The sequence below is a fragment of the Drosophila eugracilis genome, unplaced genomic scaffold, assembly GCF_018153835.1.
Source record: "Drosophila eugracilis isolate 14026-0451.02 unplaced genomic scaffold, ASM1815383v1 contig_90, whole genome shotgun sequence".
Classification (NCBI taxonomy): domain Eukaryota; kingdom Metazoa; phylum Arthropoda; class Insecta; order Diptera; family Drosophilidae; genus Drosophila; species Drosophila eugracilis.
In genome coordinates, this window is record NW_024573812.1 from 8,948,266 (window position 1) to 8,967,386 (window position 19,121).

The 19,121-nt window shown below is 41.7% G+C and overlaps 2 protein-coding genes across 2 annotated transcripts in view; one reads left to right on the top strand and one right to left on the bottom strand.

Moving 5' to 3' along the window:
• Positions 1-19,121, bottom strand: part of LOC108112983 — a 45,093-nt gene that overhangs the window by 22,415 nt on the left and 3,557 nt on the right. Inside the window, 1 exon segment of the mRNA XM_017223391.2 lies at positions 8,490-8,960. Coding sequence (XP_017078880.2) covers positions 8,490-8,580 — 91 coding nt within the window. The 5' untranslated portion in view covers positions 8,581-8,960.
• On the top strand, positions 1,400-2,303 carry LOC108112986. The gene has a single exon (XM_017223392.2). It carries the CDS (start codon positions 1,440-1,442, stop codon positions 2,247-2,249), a length of 810 nt encoding a protein of 269 aa, XP_017078881.2. The 5' UTR covers positions 1,400-1,439; the 3' UTR covers positions 2,250-2,303.

Sequence of the window (19,121 nt, forward strand, 5' to 3'; positions counted from 1 at the left end):
ATATATACATATATATATTTCAGGAGCGTAGAAGGGCGTTTTCCCAAAGACAACGGGGGTGGATCGCGCAGTTTCAACTTTTCAGTTTCGGTTTCGGTTTTAGGTTTTTCCCCGCGCACGTGTCAACTTCAAAATGAAACGAAATGTCAGGGGAATTTGTTGATCATTAATAACGTGGCACAAAAACATTTCGGCCACTTAGGAGCCATGAATGGGCGCTCCTTCCGGAGCAGCTTCCAGCTACCAGACAGTTGTCAGCCCCAAAGAAATAATAAAAACGCCCCTGGCAAAAATTAATCACAACAAAAATAACAAAATTTGTTAACTTCTTGAAAGTCTATATAAAAATTAGTTAGAAATCAAATTGAAATCAGAAAATGTTGTAGTATTTCTTAGCTAATTTTAGTATTTAAATTATATTTTATATAAAACATGTTATAAGCTATTAAAAACACTTCAAATAGTCTTAACATTTCCTATATTTCTGCAATTCAGTCCTTACAACTTTTCTCCGCTAGACTAGACTTTCGTGAAATTGAAACTAAATTCATGTGCATATTTTGCTGGATTTTAATTTCACTTTTTCACTCTCCAAGTCTCGTCCTAAAAAAGAACTGGAACGGCAATATTCGTATTCCCATTTTTTGGCTGCTATTATTATTTTTGTTTTCATTGCATTTTTTCCATTTTCATTTTTTGTTTGTGTTTGGGCGTCGCAGCCACTTCCGCCCGAAACTTTTTGCTTTTGTTTCGTTTTTCTCTTCTATTTTCTGTTTTTTTTTCGGGAATGGGCAATGGGAATATTTATACGTCAGCGCCTCCCTTTCCACCCCCAACCCCCACCCAAATATTACCCTCGTCTTCTGCCTGTGTGTGTGTGTGTGTGTGCTTTTTTTTCTTTTAATTTGGAGCAAAATGTCAAAAAGCTACAGAAAATTAAGTAAACAAACTATAAAAGCAGATTATAAAGCCCCATAAACATAAACAACGAGAGCGGTGCTCCTCGAGATATGCAAATGAATTGGAAACCAAGGGAAACTAACTCCAACCGTTGATAACTTCATTAACAAATTGGATCTGAGGTGGGGGAGGGGTGAATTAAGAGCTGGCTAGTTTGTTAGATATTCGTGAATATTCATGGACAGCTTTTCGGACCCGAAAAACACTTTAAAAGGCGTCTCATAAATCTCCCTGCCAGCCGACTGCTTTTTAAGTTTAATATCGTTTTTAAAATTATTTATTGCACAAGGGAAGGGAAGTCCCAAAGGCTATAGTTCAGGCGTTAAGTGACTTCTTTACATATTTTAATATATTTAAAATTAAGTCATAACCATTTAGAAACTGGCAGTACAATCTTTGTTTTGAACATCAGAAAGTGGCCTTTTGATTTATGAAGCAAAGACCAAAAGTTTGCTTAATAAATATCCAAATTCCAAGTTATGGGAGATAAAATGACGGACGTTTCTCAATCACCGGAAAAGCGTGAAGAGGGGGCTTTTTCAGACTTATACATGTTCTTACTTTCCCGACACGTGCACAGATACCCGGAAGATGGAACCCATAAGTCATGGGTGCTTCCGCGGATACTAGTGCTATTCGCCAGTGGCGATATTGACCGAGTTATAAAGCTGATAACAGCCGATTTGGAGCACCCGATTGGGAGTGGAATGATCGTAACTGTTTTGGTAGAGGAGTCCATAAGGGAAGAAGTGATCAAGAAAATCCGCGCCAACTTTAAGCCGATGAATGAGCGCATTCAAAATCATCCAAACTATCTAAAGTCGATAAAACTTATCGACCGAATGAACTGCTCGACAATACATATCGAGGAATTCGAGGAAACTGATATAAAAAAACGATATGGACGGAGGATGAAAGGATCCCCTATCATAGTCTTGGACTTCCCTCAGTACTATTTCGGCGACAAACCTTCGGCTGTTATTACCTTGAGTACTTTCCGGACACTCAATGAAGTGGTAAAACTATACAAAAGGGAAGGCCTAAACTTCGATTCCGTTTCCGTTTGGTCATCGAAACTGGCTCAGTGCTTCGATTTGCTGACCAGACTTCCGCAAGCTGAAAAATGGTTCTTCAACTGCGTAAATGAAAACGTGAAGATGCCTAAAACTCAAGTCACTACATCAGTTATTGTCGAGGGGGGCTTTCACTATGAGATACATGTCATTCGGGACAAGACCAAGACTGTAGTGTTCCCAATCACAGAAGATGTCGGCTATACGTTGCTATAAATATAAGTAATTTATTGCTAAAATAATTATTTAAAGGCATTGTTTACCCATTTATCCATTTTCCGAAGTGTAGAATTTATTTATTACACGAAGAAAACCTACCCCACCCCTCGACTGCTGACTTTTCTTAAGGAAATCCACCCATCAATCGGTTCCAGAATATTTATGGGCCGAATGACTCTAATTTGTAAATCTCAAACACATCGAACACACACACTCGCGCGACAGATAATTTGTCAGATAATGGCTCATCTATCAGTTTTTGACAAGATTGATGGCTAGATAATGCGATTGATAAATCTCCATTATTTTGCAGCATCCTTTCTCTCCATTTTCCTCCAGTTAATTTGAGAGAGAGAGTGAAGGATGATTTTTCCTTCGCCGCTGAGACAATGATTTGATTTTGGCCATGTCACTTGCCATGTCATCATCCCCCAGGAGAGGTGATTTCTTTCTGATTTCCACACGCCCACCATTTATCATGGCGAGGCTACACAAAGAGAAAATGTTTGTAATCGGATTAAGCCCTATTGTATTCAAGAGTAAGAAAAGAAAACTAACTTCCTTAGGCAACAAACTAAGAGTTAGTTAAGTTTGTTATAGTTGGTTTCAGTGTACTTAACCACCATCAACTAAGTAAGTGACTCTCATGGAATCCAGGTTTATGCGGCAGGGGCAATAAAAGAGCCCATTGATTGGCATCATCCGTCGGTCGGATGAAATTCTAACCCAATCACACACGCTGGCCCATTAATCCAAAGTCATTCACAGCTCGCATTGTGATGGAGATGAGGTGACAGTTACTGGCCATTCAAGGTGTGATCGTAAAAGTGGCCGCAGACCAGGAACCGAAAAGGGTTAAATGCGTCAGCTTTTTGATTTAACCAATTGATTTCGGATCAAATTTTTGAAAACGTTTAACTTTTTACGAGCGGGGCACTAAAAAAGCTTTAAATAAATACGAATTAGTAGGAGCTTAACTCTAGAGATAGAGAAGAAGCTTAACCCTGAAGGTAATCTTGGGTAAGGAATTTATGTAAGTGTCAGCCATTGATTGAATTTCCTTGTTAGAAGTCGCCTTAATTATTGAGTGGGTAATAATAACAACCACTGATTGCAGGGTATTCTTGTGTCAAGTGCCACCTTTTTCACTTCCCTCTTCAACGGGCCCCCTAATTACATTAAAAATTGATTTCAATGACCTGTGAGACCACACAAATCGAACCAAATTAATATCCCTAGTTTCCAAATTGGTTTCCCATGTCATATAATTTTGTCAAATTACCAATTCACTCTCGAGAAACGTATCGATCAAGTGGATTACTATCGATTTCCAGGCGAGGGAGGGATTTCCAGGCCAAGAGCTGGGAAAACACAGGATTGTCCTCCTTCGTGCTCTCTATTTTTGAGCCACTCCTGCCGTGAGCGCTGCCACAAAAATAGTTGAAAGCATTTCCCGAAAAAAGGCAAAGACACAAACATAATAATGCCCAACAATAACAAAAACAACATCCCGGCAAGGACCACACACACAAATACACCCGCAGCGGAAAATTGTTATGCAGGAAGCACTTTTCTTGGTCGAGATTTTCCACATGCAGCAGAGGGAAACTCTTATCCTAAACCCGCCCGCCCTTCTCCGCTCCCGCTCCCCTTACATTTCTGTGTGGGAACGTGATTTCAGCATAATTCCGTATATCAGCGCATAAATGGGGCATGCCACACGTTCGTCGGCTAAAAGGAGCGAAGGACACTCGAAGCGAAGCCACAGTCACGGCCACAGGCTCAAAGAAAGGACATCCCGCGAAAACACACACACTCCCACAGAGATATAGAATCGCAGACTGCACTTTTGCCAGTTTATTGTGTGCCGCGATTGGCGGCCCAGTCTGCCTCAATTTCCATTTCCTCTCCTCCCCCCTGCCAAAAGATCTCCTCGAACCCCCACTCAGGTCAAGTGCATTCCAGAAATTCTCCTCAAAATCCACACACAAATATGAGAGCTGTGGGCTCAGCACATGAAGGGTGTTGAAAAAATAAAGTCGATGAGAAGGCCGAAAAACACTTTGACTGATTTGTATGTGGAGCGTATATGGAAATGCAAAGGGGGTGGATCGAAGAGTTGTACAAAAGAAGGTGGTACTGTAAGTTTATGATGTAAACTTTAAACTTTTTGTTTGAAATCAAGCAAAGTACACTTTGACTTCTAAAATTATAACTTTAACCTCCTTATAACCTCCTTATCTAAACTTTGTAAAAAAAAGTTTGTAAACAATCCAAGAATACTTTGACACCTTTGTGAGATATTTCTAGAAACCATTAATAGCTAATATTTTTTCTATCAACCTTTCATAATTTAGTCTTCAAACTCGTTAACCTCCTCCCGCTGACCACTGCGGCCAGTGCTAAAAATGAGGCGAAATCCATTGATTCATTGAGTGCCAATTTACAAATCGAAAAGGCACAGCCGCCAATGCACAAACGGCAATGGGAATCTCAAGCGGAATCGAAATCGGAATCGGAGCACACACGGAAATCGAGGAGAGGAAGAGGAGGAGGTTGGAGGATCGAGGGCTCTTTGGCAAACATGGAAAACATGGAAATCGAGCGCTTTAATATTTTGAGCCCATTGATTTTTGAGCCACCCGCTGGCCATCGAATGTGCCGTAGCCGAAACCGTAGCCATACCCAAATCCTTGTCCATACCCTCACCCTCTGGCATCCACATGCATATATGTGCGGTGTTTGCTCAAAATGTTTCCCTGGGATTTTCCACAATATTTTCATTCATTCATTCATTCAGCCATTCAGGCTACCGGCTGGTGGCTGCTCGGATCTCTGCCGCCGCTGCGGGTGAGTAATTTTTCAAGTATTTTCCATGTTTTTCCCGACCGTGTCTGTGTGCTTAGCTCCTGTTGTGGGTCGACCGACGCTGAGAGGGTCCTGACTGTCCTCCGCCAATATTCCCGAAAATCAAAGATTAAAAAGAGCAACGTAAACGGATGGCTCGGTGATAGGGAAAAGGACCTCCGCCGCGTATTTGCAGGAGCGCTTAAGTCCCGGTCAGGGATCGGTTTTGATTTCGTCACCAGATGCTGCTATTTGCCCCCCAATCCTCAAATCTTGCAATCCGCCATCCCCTAGCATTTTTCCACAAATTATTGTACAAATATTTGACTTCCAAAGAGAGCGGCGGGAATGGTGCCAAGAAAAATGTTATAAAAAACACAGGAAAAACCCGCGCTACGCATTTATTGAATTAATGAATTATTTCTGCGTCAAAACAGCTGCGACCTCTTCCCGATTTGATTTTTTAACCCCCCTGGATTATTATTCAAAGCATTTTCCGACCTTTTTTTTATTGATATATACTGTGACCCCCCCGGAAACCTCGGGATGACGGAGCTCTTTGAATGGAAATTGGCTTCCAATGTATTTAATTAGATTGAAAATTAACATTTTAATCCATGAAATTGTGTAGAAATTGAATTCAATTTTCATTTTAACCCGGGTAATCGGAGTCTTGTGTGGAGAATGACAGCGGAAAAGTGTGGAAAATCAATTTGCAAAGGGGAAAACAATGCCAATTAACTATGAACTATGATTGAGCGCCCTTTTTGACAGACAACCAATGAAGAATGCTTGATCAAAAGTGAATTTTCATTGGCAGTTTTATTCTGTGTAACTTTTATTTGATTGAATGACTGAAGGCTTTAAGTTTTTCTTTGGCTAACTTCCTTCTTAAGAGACTTTCCTAACATAAAATAGGTGATAAGGCACTGAAAACCAGGGGAAATCCAATAGAAGAAGTAAGTTTGTAAAACTAAAACCCGTAACCATATTATTCCTAATGCTGATCCCCACATTACCCTTTCTAGCACCCCTCCAAAACAACGCCCCTGACTCTGTACTGCAGTTAAGCATACCGTTTGCATGTTCAAATTACATTGGAATCGAGGTAGCAGAGCCGGAAAAAAGGGTCGCAATCACAAAGCACAAAAACCATTTCACAATTTTCTGTTCCAATTGGCCAAAACACACACACACACACTCGTACTAAGTGAGGGTTTTGGCCATTTGTAGGCTTGTGTTTAGTCGGTTTTTTTATAGCCCACATGAATTTCAGTTGTGGCCACTCTCGACTACAAACACAAAAACACACAGCACACACACACACACATATGCCACAATTTGGCCAAAAAGCCGAACATTAAAATGCACTTGTTAACAAGTAATTTGTTGGGAATGGCAGATATTTGCTTATCGCAGCCATGAAATCAGTTTAGCCGACTAAAAAAGGTTGAATATTTGACTAGATATAGCCTCGTTAAGGGCATGAACCTTTCGGCCAAGAGAGAGAGAGACGGAGTGAGGAAAGGGACAAACGTTTCTGTGATAGTTGCGACCCTCTAGTAAACTAGGGGGTGAAAAACTACCCACAAGTGCATCACTTACAATTAAGATCGTAATCACTTCGAATGGTGTTATAAGTAAGTCAAAACCCAAGGGCGAGGGGAGGCTGAGCCGATTACCATAACGAGACAGCATCTGAAAGCACTTAGCCGGGTCTCCTTCTATACGCTTTTTGTATATCTCAATGAGAGGCCATTCGGCATGAATTTAATCTTTATTGGAGGAGTCAGGGTAAGTCAAGTGGGAGAGAGCGAGTACTTGAACGCAATGTTCTGGAGTCTGCAGTCTACAGTCTCGAATTCCGTTCCTACAAATCCCCGCAGGCGAGACAAAATCAATTTCAATCAAACAAATGCAGCGAGTCGGGGGAGGGTCCCCGGACCAGATCCACTCAAGTCAACCAATAAAAACATAAAGTACAGGAAAATAATTCCAGGCAGGCACAATTTTCAGGGTGCCAGCTTGCCAAGGGGGGTGGCTTTCCCTCTCCCTCTCTCTGGTTTTTGGGACTGTGTCTGAGGGTTCTGAGTCACTGTAAATGAAATGCATGTAACGAAATAATTGAGAGTAATCTAGTTTAAATCACATTTGGCTTTGACACTGATGACACTGACACAACGATGATCTCGATCGAGTGGCGAAGGGAGGAAAGGCAGGGGGTGACGAAGCGCTGAGGGGTGACAAGGGTGAGGAAAGTTCAACTGTGACTCTCCACATGTCACATCTCAAGAGGAAAATCTGTCAAAAACCATTTGAAAAGTTGCATTCCCTTAATCCATTAGATACAACTTTGATGATGTTTGGAATTGCAATGGATTTTGATCGATTTTAGATATGTTTTGGATGTTATAGTTGGATATTGGGTTTACTACTCCATAGTTAGTGTTATCATTATGTTTAATACTTTATTTTGTAGCTTGATTATTCTCTTTCTTTTTAGACCGATCACTTCCTAATGTCACACTTTGGTAATCACTGAAATTTACAATCGCAGCTGCAGTCACACTTTAGTTATTCCCGCTGGGCTTTGCCATTGAGGCACAGTGATCCCCGAGATCCGGAAAGTCAAAAATTAAATTTCCCTGTCTCCCTGTTTCCATGTTTCCCATTTCCCGTTGCAATTAACCCTCCAAGCCCAAACTGTGTGTTTGTTTCGGTTTTGCCCGCCAGATGTTTGGTCGGTCCGTTGGGTAACGCCTCCGTTCGGGTAATGGAAAAACTAAACGCAATCGTAGTCCGAGGTTCTGGGCTCGGGCCATGCCCCATTTATATAAACAAACTCATTGACATGTTCTCTAATTTCATTTGGATGTCCGTGAAATGTCATTATGAAGGAACACAAAACGGCCAGAGGGGGAAAAACAATTTCAAATGTTGAATTTTTTATGGTTTTCGGGTCGTGCAGAGAACACGGACAGAGGAAACATTTCATTTTCATTTCAATGAGAGACAGAGTCCTGTTTAAAATCAAATTCCATACATAGATACAAGGGTAAGTTTTTTTCTATATTTAATTGGAATCTGTAGTACCGCCCAGCAAAATAAAAGTGTTAATGTCTAAATTGTTCTCGTTGTTGGATTTTTATCGCGGTGGTTTTCGGTGTTTCGTCATCGAGGCTGTTGTTGTGGCAACCCTCCTGCATTAAATTCAAAACATTTTCAACTGGTTTTCTGCGGTTACGCTGTTTATATTTCAATTGAGGTTTTCACGCAATTCGGAATGCGTTTGTTTGTTGTTTTTACGGCGCCTTTTATTTATTTATGCCCTGCCACTTCCGTGAATTTTGTGTATCCGTAAATTGTGTGGACATGCAGGGGAGTACGTACCTTCGTCGGCGGTGGCCGGGTGCTGTTCGCCTTGGACCAGGAGAGAAACTGTGGCCAGGACCAGGAGAACCGCAGCGAAAAGTGTATCCATTTTGGGTTGGACTTTTCTATGGGAAATCCCTTTCCTTTGGCGTAGCTTTTGAGTCGCGACTTTTCCTCAAGAGCGTTTATTGCTTTTGTGCTGAGTTCTCTTCTGCTGGGTTCTTGGCCCCGATTCCCCACTAATTGTTGCTTTAATTTTCCTCTTTTCAACGTTGTTAGTTTTCCTTTTTGTTTTTCTGCTCGGCTTTTAGTGCTTTTCATAAGTTTCCCATTTGGCGTGGCCGCGGTTTCGTGTTTTTCTCGCTTTTTCCTGCAGCTGCCTGTATTTTCAATCTCATCTTTTCTATTTGGGGGTTTTCTCCGCTCAGTGATTTGCTGTTCAATTCGATTTTTCCATCATCAGTCGCACGCTGCCGCTGACATTCGCCACTGAAAATAGAAAATGCCAAACATTAAAACAATGGAAAAACATTTGCACGAATTAGTTTTCATTTATGCACAATTTTCGGTTGGGGAAAAACAGGAACAACACTGAGATGGAAAAGAGCAACAAAATATTGAATTGCAAATTGAATCAGGGAAAATTCATGTTGAGCTTGTGGCCCCGCCCCGTAGCTCTTTCCCTCGTCTCTGCTTGCTGGCGAAAAGTGCATTATATGGAACAGTTTTTTGGGGAGGGAAATTCCAAGGAAGCAAAATCTGCATACTGCTGCGTGTTCGATCAAGCTTTCTTAATTACAAAGTGGAATTCGGCCAGAATTGGATTTGTATGCGAATGCAAATCGGAACGAGGAAATTGTAGACGACTGCAACATGGGATTGTTGAACTTCCACGCTCGATTTTCCCTTTTGTATGAGTAGGGAACGGGGAGGGAGAAGCATATATCCTTACATGTGCCACATTCCTAGGTAGCTTATATTGCAGCTCAGAGTTAGAGTTTCAAGCTTTGAAACCTTGGTTTTACTTTTCCAAAATACCTTTCTTTATACCCTTTTCTCATTTTTGCTTAATTATTACCCTTCTTTCGAAACTAATTATTCTAAACATTATAGTCCCGCCCATCGGACTGCCTACTTTCCTATATCTTAAAGTTCCTGTACCTCCTGTTTTCCCACCTGTTTGGTTCAATTTTCAGTCCAGATCTGTCCAATTTTCACCTCTAACCAATTGGATCAATACGTCGACGCCTCTTCATTCAAATTCATCAGGAAGCAACTTTACAGACACGCCCACAGAACTCAGAGCACAAAAACCACATACAAAGGTATCCCACGAGTATTCCAGCCACTTCTTACTAGCCACACCACCTCCCATCCACCCACTCATTTCGAATGCAATTGCCCAGCACCGAAACCCAATAAGTTTAATGATGTTGCTCCCTTTTGGGGCATGGAAATGACTTAAATATTTAAAATGCCAGCACAGACGGAAAGGCAGAGACAGACAGTCGGACAGGGAGACGGCGTCCGGAAAGCCTGGGAGCCATATCTCTGATAGATTACAGGCAAGCCTCGGCGGGCAGACGAACGAGCTGCAGACCGAGTGACCCACAACCTTGGCAGTTACGCCGAGGGCAGTGTAAATAATAAATAAATAAATATTGTTATATTTAACAACGATGTCGGTGGCAGGGAAACACATTCCAGCTTGGGCAAACAGACCGTTGGAATATGGAATATGAAAGTACGTTTTTGTCAACCTTTCAACATGCCAAAACAAATTGACCTCAATTTTCGTTTTTTATTACCCTCCCCTCCCTGCCGAAACTAGCCAGATGGAAATGCACAGGAAAAGTGAATTGTTTTGGGGAGTGCGGAGGGTTGGCTAAGAGGGAAAGCAACGCACTCCGTTACTTGTGTTTTACATGGCCAGGTGAAATATATAACTTAATGCTGGCCAAATTCTACGATTTAAGTATCTGTCTGTCTTCCTCTTACAGCCCCAATTTCGCAGGCACTTTCCCTTCAGCTTTTCCGGAGACTTTCCCTCTCGTGTGTGTTACTTATGTGCTCTACTTATTTGCCTCCTTTCTTCGCTTTCTTGAAGCAATTTAGCAGCATTTTGTTTGGCCAAAAGGGGCTTACAACGATTCTTCTAATATAAACACTCACACTAGCACGCACGCAAGGACGAACACACACACACACACACTAACACATTGGGGGCTTACATTGACACTTTTACGGATAACGGGAAAATCAGGAGCGGATTGATGGCTGTCGAGGGTGGACAACTTGTAGGGAATATAACCTTTAATTACCAGTTTGAACAGTTCTTCGAAGTGTCAATAAATACACTAATTTGATGGGAATTTTAGGCGTTACTAAAGTAAGTAACAGCTATTAAATAAGTGATAAAACAACTTGAAAGAAAAGCAGAAAAATCAGTAATAAAACGAGTAAATAATAATCTTGATTTTGCTTTACTTCGCACTAGCTAAGTACTTCTTACTAGCTCATAATTTAGAAATTTATTAAAATTCATTAGTCATGAAAACCTCACCGAACCGCTCCTGCACTTTCCACATTCAGTGAGTTCCCCAGGTGAGAGGGCGACCACAATTTTCCGTGGAGCAGCAGCAATAGAAACAGAAACAGAAGCTGAGACCGAGGCAAACTGGCTACAATGCATGAGTTGCCATTCATAATATTAGCGCGACGGGGCGAGCAGAACAAAGGAGCCACTGCCACCCCTTTTGCCCAACCCCCAAAAGCCGAAGAAGGGGAGCCACAGGAATTGGTAGCCAAGGAGGAGAAGTAGTTAGAGCAGGAGGAGCTGTGGCAGTGGCAGCGGCTGAGAAAGAGAAACTACACGTGTAGGCAAAGCAATCAACAAGCAGGATACGAGTCGAATGAGTAACATAAATAAGAAAAAAAGAAAGAAAGAGGAGGGTAAGGAGGATAAGGGAAGAATCAAGGAGGAGCTGAAGGAGCAGCAGGCGCAGGAGCTGGCTCAGACATTTGTATGAATGATGTCTGAGACCAGGACGACGCATGAATGGCAAATGGCAAAATGGGTGAGTGACGAGTGGCAAGCTCCTGCCAGAGCACCCACCTGGCCCACCTGCTCGGAAAAGCCTGCTTATTTATGCTGTGCCTATTGCTGCCACTCGAGACCCCCAGTCGCCCCCCCACCCTGTACAGTGCCAGTGTATACCCCATTTTAAGCCAGCGAATGGAATATGACGGCAAATAGAAAATATTTATGTATTATGCAAAGCAAAATGTGAAATGCGAAAAGCGAAGGAGCACCAATAATGGAAACCTGTTGTCCGGGAAATCTAATTTTCGACATTCCCACACGGAGCAGGACTTAGGCCATAACTCACCCGGAGAGCAGGCGGAGGGAGGACATGGTTATTTAATTTGGACGTAGCCTTCTGTATCCCCAAACGGAATAATGGCCATTTGGCCAGGTGAAAGGAAAGCTGTTGGTGTGCCAGGTGTAGCAGAGTGGAGGCCCAGGAAACTCCCCGGAAGATAAGATACGATTTGATATCTGGGAAAGGTGTTAAGTGTGCCAGAGATTAGCAGAGTAATCGTTGGGCTATTATCGGACTTTTATCTGTCTTCAGGCGTTGTGAAATCCTTGAGATGATTTTTAAGCAAATATTTATCCAGCTCATGTTTAAAGAGAAAGAACATTTTTTGGCAGTTTTTAAATTTAAAAAATCTCATCCCCCTTTAAGTCTTGGTTTTTCCTTTCTCAACATTTTCCCTGGGATTTTTGTTAACATTTTATTTCGCACAACAGAGTGAACAATGCGAGAAATTCTTAGCCAATTTGCATAAGTGATTTGCTCCCCTTTTATGCCCCGCCACTGAGCTTTATTGGGTGCCAGCCTGAATCCTGTGCTTCCTGTGGCGCCCCAAAAGGTCTCTTGTCTGTCTGCCTGTCTATCTGGGGCACAGGTGAGGAAGGTAGAAATAGGTGGCGAGCAAAAAAAAGTGTGTGTGAGAGATATGTGAGAGTGTCAGCGACGTGACGCTTATAAATTTATGAAGAAAACTTCTTTACTGGCAAAAAAAAATGGAAGGCAGCCCCCCAAAGACCTCCTCTTTTCCGTCTCCCATTGAGTTCAACGTGTGACTGGACCGTGTCGCATTGACAACTAGAAGAAGTACACAGAGGATTATAAATCGGTGTTGAATATAACTTATGTTTGTTCCAAGATATACCAGTTTTCTTTCTTATTTATTCTCCCAAATTCATAGAACTTATTGCCTTGTTTCTTTCTCTGTGCATGGGAGAAAAGGATGTAAGGGCTGGAAGGCCATCGCTGCAGAGACACTACAGTAAGTGAAATTAATTAAAAAGGACGAATAGCGTTAGTCAAGGATTGTTGCCCGATGGGGAGTTAGGGGCGGCAGAGAGATGGATGGACTAAGAGACACACAATGAATGGGCAAAAAGATGTCAACACTTTGTTGGCGATGACGACGTCGTCACGTTGTTGTCCTGTCTGTGAGTCCTTCCTGGGGTCCTTCGGTCTTGCAGTCCCTCAGTCCTTCAGTCCATCAGAGCATCCAACCCATCTCCTCTTGGCCACCATCAGCCATTGTTGCTGCCATTGTTTCATATTGCTCTTCTCATTCTCGGCTCTTGGCAGTCAGTCTGCTCGGCTGTTTATGAAGTGGCAGGAACGAGTGGCGTTGTTAATAATAGAATGTTACTTCTATTTTAGCCAGCTTCGCGTTACAATCTCCGTTCAGCCAAGGAGCGAATCTCGTTTCACGTTTCCGAGGGGCTTTTCTTGTTTCTTGTTTTCCTTGCACTCGACAAAGAGTTTTCACTCCTCTACCAACTTGGCTTGCGCCCCTTGAAAATGCTGATGCCTGGCAGTTTTCCCATGCTGGTAATTTAAATAATAGAGTTTAATATTTTATTCGACTGACTTTTCCAGCAGCGTGCAATAATTGCACATCCTTCTTCGGCTCTTAATGGAATATTTCGAAACAAAAGCCAAAGACACTCAAAACTCCGAGTGTAAGCTGTGCTTTTATTTGTTTTCCCAACTAATTGCACTCAAAAAGGCAAAAAAGGAAAATATTTATTGGAAAATAAAACATTTCTAGCATTGCGAAAGGGGGAGAGATACCCCAGAGATGAGTCAACAGTTTGCAGTTTAAATATGTTTTCATTTTGCACTAAGTACTTGGCCAAATAGCATGCAGGTAATCAAATTTCAACCTGTTCAAATTTCCAGGGAAAACACAAAAGGTTTGCCTTTTATGCATTTCCATGCCAAATTTTCATTTTATTTTCATTTTTATTTGCCTGCAAATATTTTTAATTAAAAGCAAAAAGTCAGGGGAATATATATAGATATATATCTACCGATTCCCCTGGGCAGGGACAATGGCAGAGCAAGGCTCGTAAAATTTCAATGTCAACAATTTCCCACCCACTCACACACACACACATGGCTTATAAAATATCCTACACACATGCATATGCCCCCGTCTGATTCTGTATCTATGACACAAAAATTGTTTACCTAATGGAGGCGAATCCCACATCCCTGCTACTCCTCTTTAAGCCTGTTTACCTTTTACTTTTTCAATGTACTAAAAATGCGTTTTTTATAACAAACTGCAGGGATAAGGCGGAAGAGGAGGGCACAAGAGACCTGCCTCTGGACTACTTTATACCCTTTAAAGTGAAAGTGCTGTTACGCGGGTAATAAAATCGTTTTAAGATATAAAAGTTATGCTACGCTAAAATAACATATACCAAAAAGTAAATATGCTTCTTTTTTACAATAATAAAGTATATTCATCTAACTAGTACTTTGTCCCGCTTCCGAACTGCCTGATATACCCCATCTTCAGCTGATGTTTACAGGGTGAGTTCAGTACAGAAGCCGATAAACTCGTGGGATTTTTCTGTGGAGCGGCGGTCGCGTAACGAGTCAAAAGGCAGCATATACATATCTCTCACACATACATTAAAAACATATAACCAATACCAGCAAGGAGGAGCACCAACACACAGACTCCGAGGAGGTCGTCGCGTATCCTTGGCACATTTCGTATGGATAACAAATGCTTGGAAAATTATTTTCAAATGCGCCGCCAAAGCGAAGAAAAGGGGGAAAGCAAAGGGAGTATGAATCTTTTTTTATATATATTTTTTAGCACTTTTCCCACCATTTTCCCATTTCCCTATCCGTATAAGCCTTAAGGAAAAGGGGAAAGCGAAGTAGCTAAAGGACTAAAATGTTTTAAAATGGTTTTCCTTTTGATTTTCTTCATATAAATATTAAAATTTCATCTAATTAATTTTACTTTGATATCAAGAGTCCTCTCTCCTGGAAACACTTTTAAACAGAAACCTTTAAGTTGACTTTTTGAAGGGACACCGGAAGTCTCGTTGCGTTTGCATTCTGCGGTTTTCCCTGACTACACCATCTCTTTTCCATCCCATTTCCCCTTTTATTTCCACACTTTTCCAGCGAGTGTGTTAATTGGCGGTCTAGGTGTGCGATTGTGTGTGATTTCCCGTATTTTCTCAGGTGCGAAGAGCAACAGGATTTATCCGCTTTCCCCCCTTTCCTTTGGCCCGTCAACTTGATTGGCTTCAGTGTGCAATTAATTGGATTTCTTTGCTCCTTATCTTTGCATTTTATGTTTTTTATCTTTGTTTTTATTATTTTTTAATTACCATAAAGAGTGGCTGGAGGTTGCCACTACAAGTTGCATAATTGACTGTGATTTCAAATCGACTTTAAATGGGCTTTGCATGTAAGGATAACACAAAAGTGTTTGTAAATATTTAAGGATTTTTCTTTTATCATCTGATTTAGCTCACTGCCCTTACAACCCTTGAACCCACTAACTAATCAAGATGTACTAAGCTCATTACTAGTCTCAGTTTTTTCCCTAAATGCTTTTACTCACTCCCAGAGTCCTTTTAACTCGGATTAACATTAGCAAATATAATATTTCTGTGATATATGAACGGCTATCTGCGACAGTCCTTTGACTTTTAATTTCCCCCCGCCAAGGCAAAGTTAGTTAAGCGGACTAAGTTTAGCACGCGATCTTAATTATGTAGGAGGGCTAAGTTTCCAAAGGGGTGAGAATCGCATTGCGTAAGCTCTACTAGCCAGAAAGAAGGAAACCCGAGGAAGAGGCAGACAACTCCACCGACAGACGCAGACCACTTGGAACTCGGGCTTGGGCCATGGCGGGCACTTTATGGCCATAACCGAAAGTGCCATTGACTGTATACACCAGCCCCCCCGCCCCACTTGCCACTTACCCCTCGCTGCGATTACCTGCGGGGCGACAACCCTAAAGCTGACGCCAGCCCCTGACCACACCCACTCCTCTCTAATGGGGATTAAGTATAGTCCCGGCAACAAAAACCCAGGAAAAAATAAGGATAAAAGCATGTGCTGCGTTTTTGTGCTCTTTTTTAGGGGAATTTTAATTTTAAATAATAGAAGGAAATTATAAAGAAGTTAGAAGGTGTTTTAAGGTTGATTTGGGAGCTAAAATAGTTAATAAAAAATACTTTCTTTCCTTCAAATATTTAAGCTATTCAAATTGACCTTAGGGACGTGTCAGAAAATAAGAATTCCCTTCCCCTTAACTTAACATTTCTAAACTGCTTAAATTTAAATGTGCAAAATATAGAAACCAAACCTTAACTAAGCCTTGTCCAACATAAGTTACATCAACTATTTTTGATATATGTTTGATTTTTGGATACCATCTAATATATTCCTTATAAAAACATCCTTTAAGAGTATCCTCAACTTCGGTTCCCAACAACTAATCCCTTTTTTATCAGGTTTATTTTTCGTGTTCTTTTTCCTTGGTAGCTAAGTGCGACACTCTGACATATGCACAAAGGGCCACGCATGCAAAGAGGTGAGGAAAATGCCCAGGAAGGGGGGTGGAAAGGCGTTGGATGGAGATGAGCGGTGTGGAAAAGTAGAGGATAAGGGACCAGCGGAAAACTCAGCAGGCGCTGCGACACGCACCACGCAAACATTTTTCATCGTTAGCAGCCATAAAGAAGACAAAACCAGGCATCAGCCCACCCCCACTTTTTCCACCACATTTCCCTCTTTATCCTCCAGTTCCCTTCTCTGGCAACCCCCTCCCCTCAGTTTCCACCAAGTGGCCAGCCGGAGACAGACCACAACTAATGTAAAAACAAACACAACACCAGCGGCCAGAACAAATTTGCACAATGCACAAGTGTGGGAGGGGGAGGGATGGATGGGTGGAAGTGAGAGGGAAAGAGGATACAACCAACACATGATATTAACTTTCATCACTTTTTTTAGCAGTGTTTTACTGTTCTTTTTAGTAGCTTTAATTTAAGTTTATTTAAATGGGAAAAGTTAGAAAAAGGAGCAATAAGTTTTCTTAAAGGTCTTAGTGACATGTTTTTCAAGGTTGCTAGTTAAGAACACCTTTCTATTTTAGTCAGTCTGTATTACATTTTAGACATTAGACATTTTCCTAGCCTTTGAGACCACAGTGCAGTCTCGTTTTCTGGGATCATATATAGACAGTAACCCGACCTGTCCTCCCCTCGCTTATTGGTTGTGCACACACATGTTTTTTTTTTTGTTCTTTTTTACGAGAGTGTACGTGGCGCCAGCAGAACACCCACACATTTGCTCTCCCCAACCCCGCTCCCCACACATATTTTCCTCCTGAGCCTTTTTCCAAGGCGCCTAACGACAGGCCAACTCATCGGAGGGGGGCGACGAAAGCGGCGACTAGGCGTGAATTATGACCTATTGAAACCTCAAACAAGACCCAAGCTCAACAACAACTGACTCACTTTCCCCCCACCCAGCTTTTCCCTTTTCCCATTCAACACACACCCCTTTTCCTGGGACGCTCCTTGCCCTCCCCCTGTTCACCCCCCTCTTGTCTGCAATTTTTACTTTATGACTTTATTCTGTCCTCGTTTTATGCATTTTTTATGCCGCTCCGTTGCGGTTTTCTCACTTTGTTGGCCAACAAATCCACTAACAGAGCCACCCCTTTGGCCCCGAATGGGTTAATATCCCACCACACCGCTCCTCCGATCCCTGTCCCCTGATCCTGTTTGAGTTTGTTATCCCTGCTGCATTATTTATGCATTATTTAGTTGAAGCGACAATTATTGGCTGTCGGACAGGGTAATGGGCGTGGGTTAATGTCTGCCACATGTGAGAAATGGGGGTATTATGAAAGTTTAATGCTGCTAAAGGGGGTATATATTATACATCATATTCTGAATTAAAGTTCTTAGCAAGCTAATGGAAAGGTTGGGAGGAGGAGGAGTAAACTAGTTGGAAAGGAGTGGAGTAAACTAACCTACAGGAGAACTCTCAAACATAAGCTGCTCCAGCTTTCGAATTATTCTAAATATAAAATAAAATCAAAAGTCATATTAACCATAAACATGCACAAACCTTTCTGCCAGATGGTAACTTGAGATGTTTGAACCAATTACGAACCCCTTTTTTCCCATTTTCCCACCCAAACGCAAATCATTTGCCATTAAAAAGAGCCCCAAGCTAAACTCCGATTAAAATGCATGTAAAAAAGGAGGCTATATATGGCTTATATAGTAAGTAAACTATCCACGTGTCGACATTTAGGTCCAATAAAAAATATGAAACGAAACCGCCTAACGCCTACCGCCCCTACCCCTTCGTGATAAAAATCTATAGTTAGAAACAGAAACTACCAAAATGTGAAACGTAAACAAGCCGGGAATTTGTTGCCACCCAAAAATATGATGAAACAGACACATAAAACTGCGGCCAGCTCGGTTGGCTTTAATGCAATTATGTGTCCCGAAAAAAAAGAGAGGAAACTGGGTGGCAGGAGGGGAAGAAAGTGGGAAAAAGTTTAAGTGAGGAAATTGCGTGCAAAAGGGAAGAAAATTTATTGGAAAACCAGGACGAAAAACGAAATTAAACACGCGCTGGGTGCCCGCCCGCCACTGCCTGCTTTCATTTTCTCTTCCCGCAGTAAAAAAGTCTGAATTATGTTCCATAATAAAAAGTTATGACTGTAAAATTTTTTAATTGCACATTTGGGAGAGTTTTTTCCTCTCCGTTTTTTGTTTATTTAATTTGAAATTCGTTTCTGGCTCAGACACCGCAAGGAACTTTATTGGCCGACTCGATGTTGCCTTAGCCAAGAGCTGGCTGCGTACGAATGTGTCAATACTTCGGGCCAAGGCAAAGTTTTGCCATTGCGGTTAAAACCAAGTTAAATGCTTTAAGTAAAAACAGCTGCCTCGTATTTAATTTTATTCAGCCTTTGTTCTGACTTTGGAGGAGCAATTAAATGGCCGTCGGGCGAATGTGTTTCTTTTTTTTTTGCTGGGTGAGTTTTCCGCAAAAGTGTTTTTCTCGAGTGACTCGGCTGCGGCGACAGGAAATTGAATTATTATTATTGACAAACTTCGAGACTGCTCGAGGAAAGATGAAGCCAGGAGTTCTGAGGGAATGCGACATTCCTGGGCTGTAAACCGAGATCGAGAGGGAAATTTGATAGACACTGCGAAACATAAATGTAAATACAAATTCGAGACACTGTTTGCCTACAGAAGTGGAGAGTCTGCCA

What these genes read in the sequence shown, in the direction of transcription:
- LOC108112986 (XM_017223392.2), top strand. Translation starts at nt 1,440, where the DNA reads ATGGGAGATAAAATGACGGACGTTTCTCAATCACCGGAAAAGCGTGAA.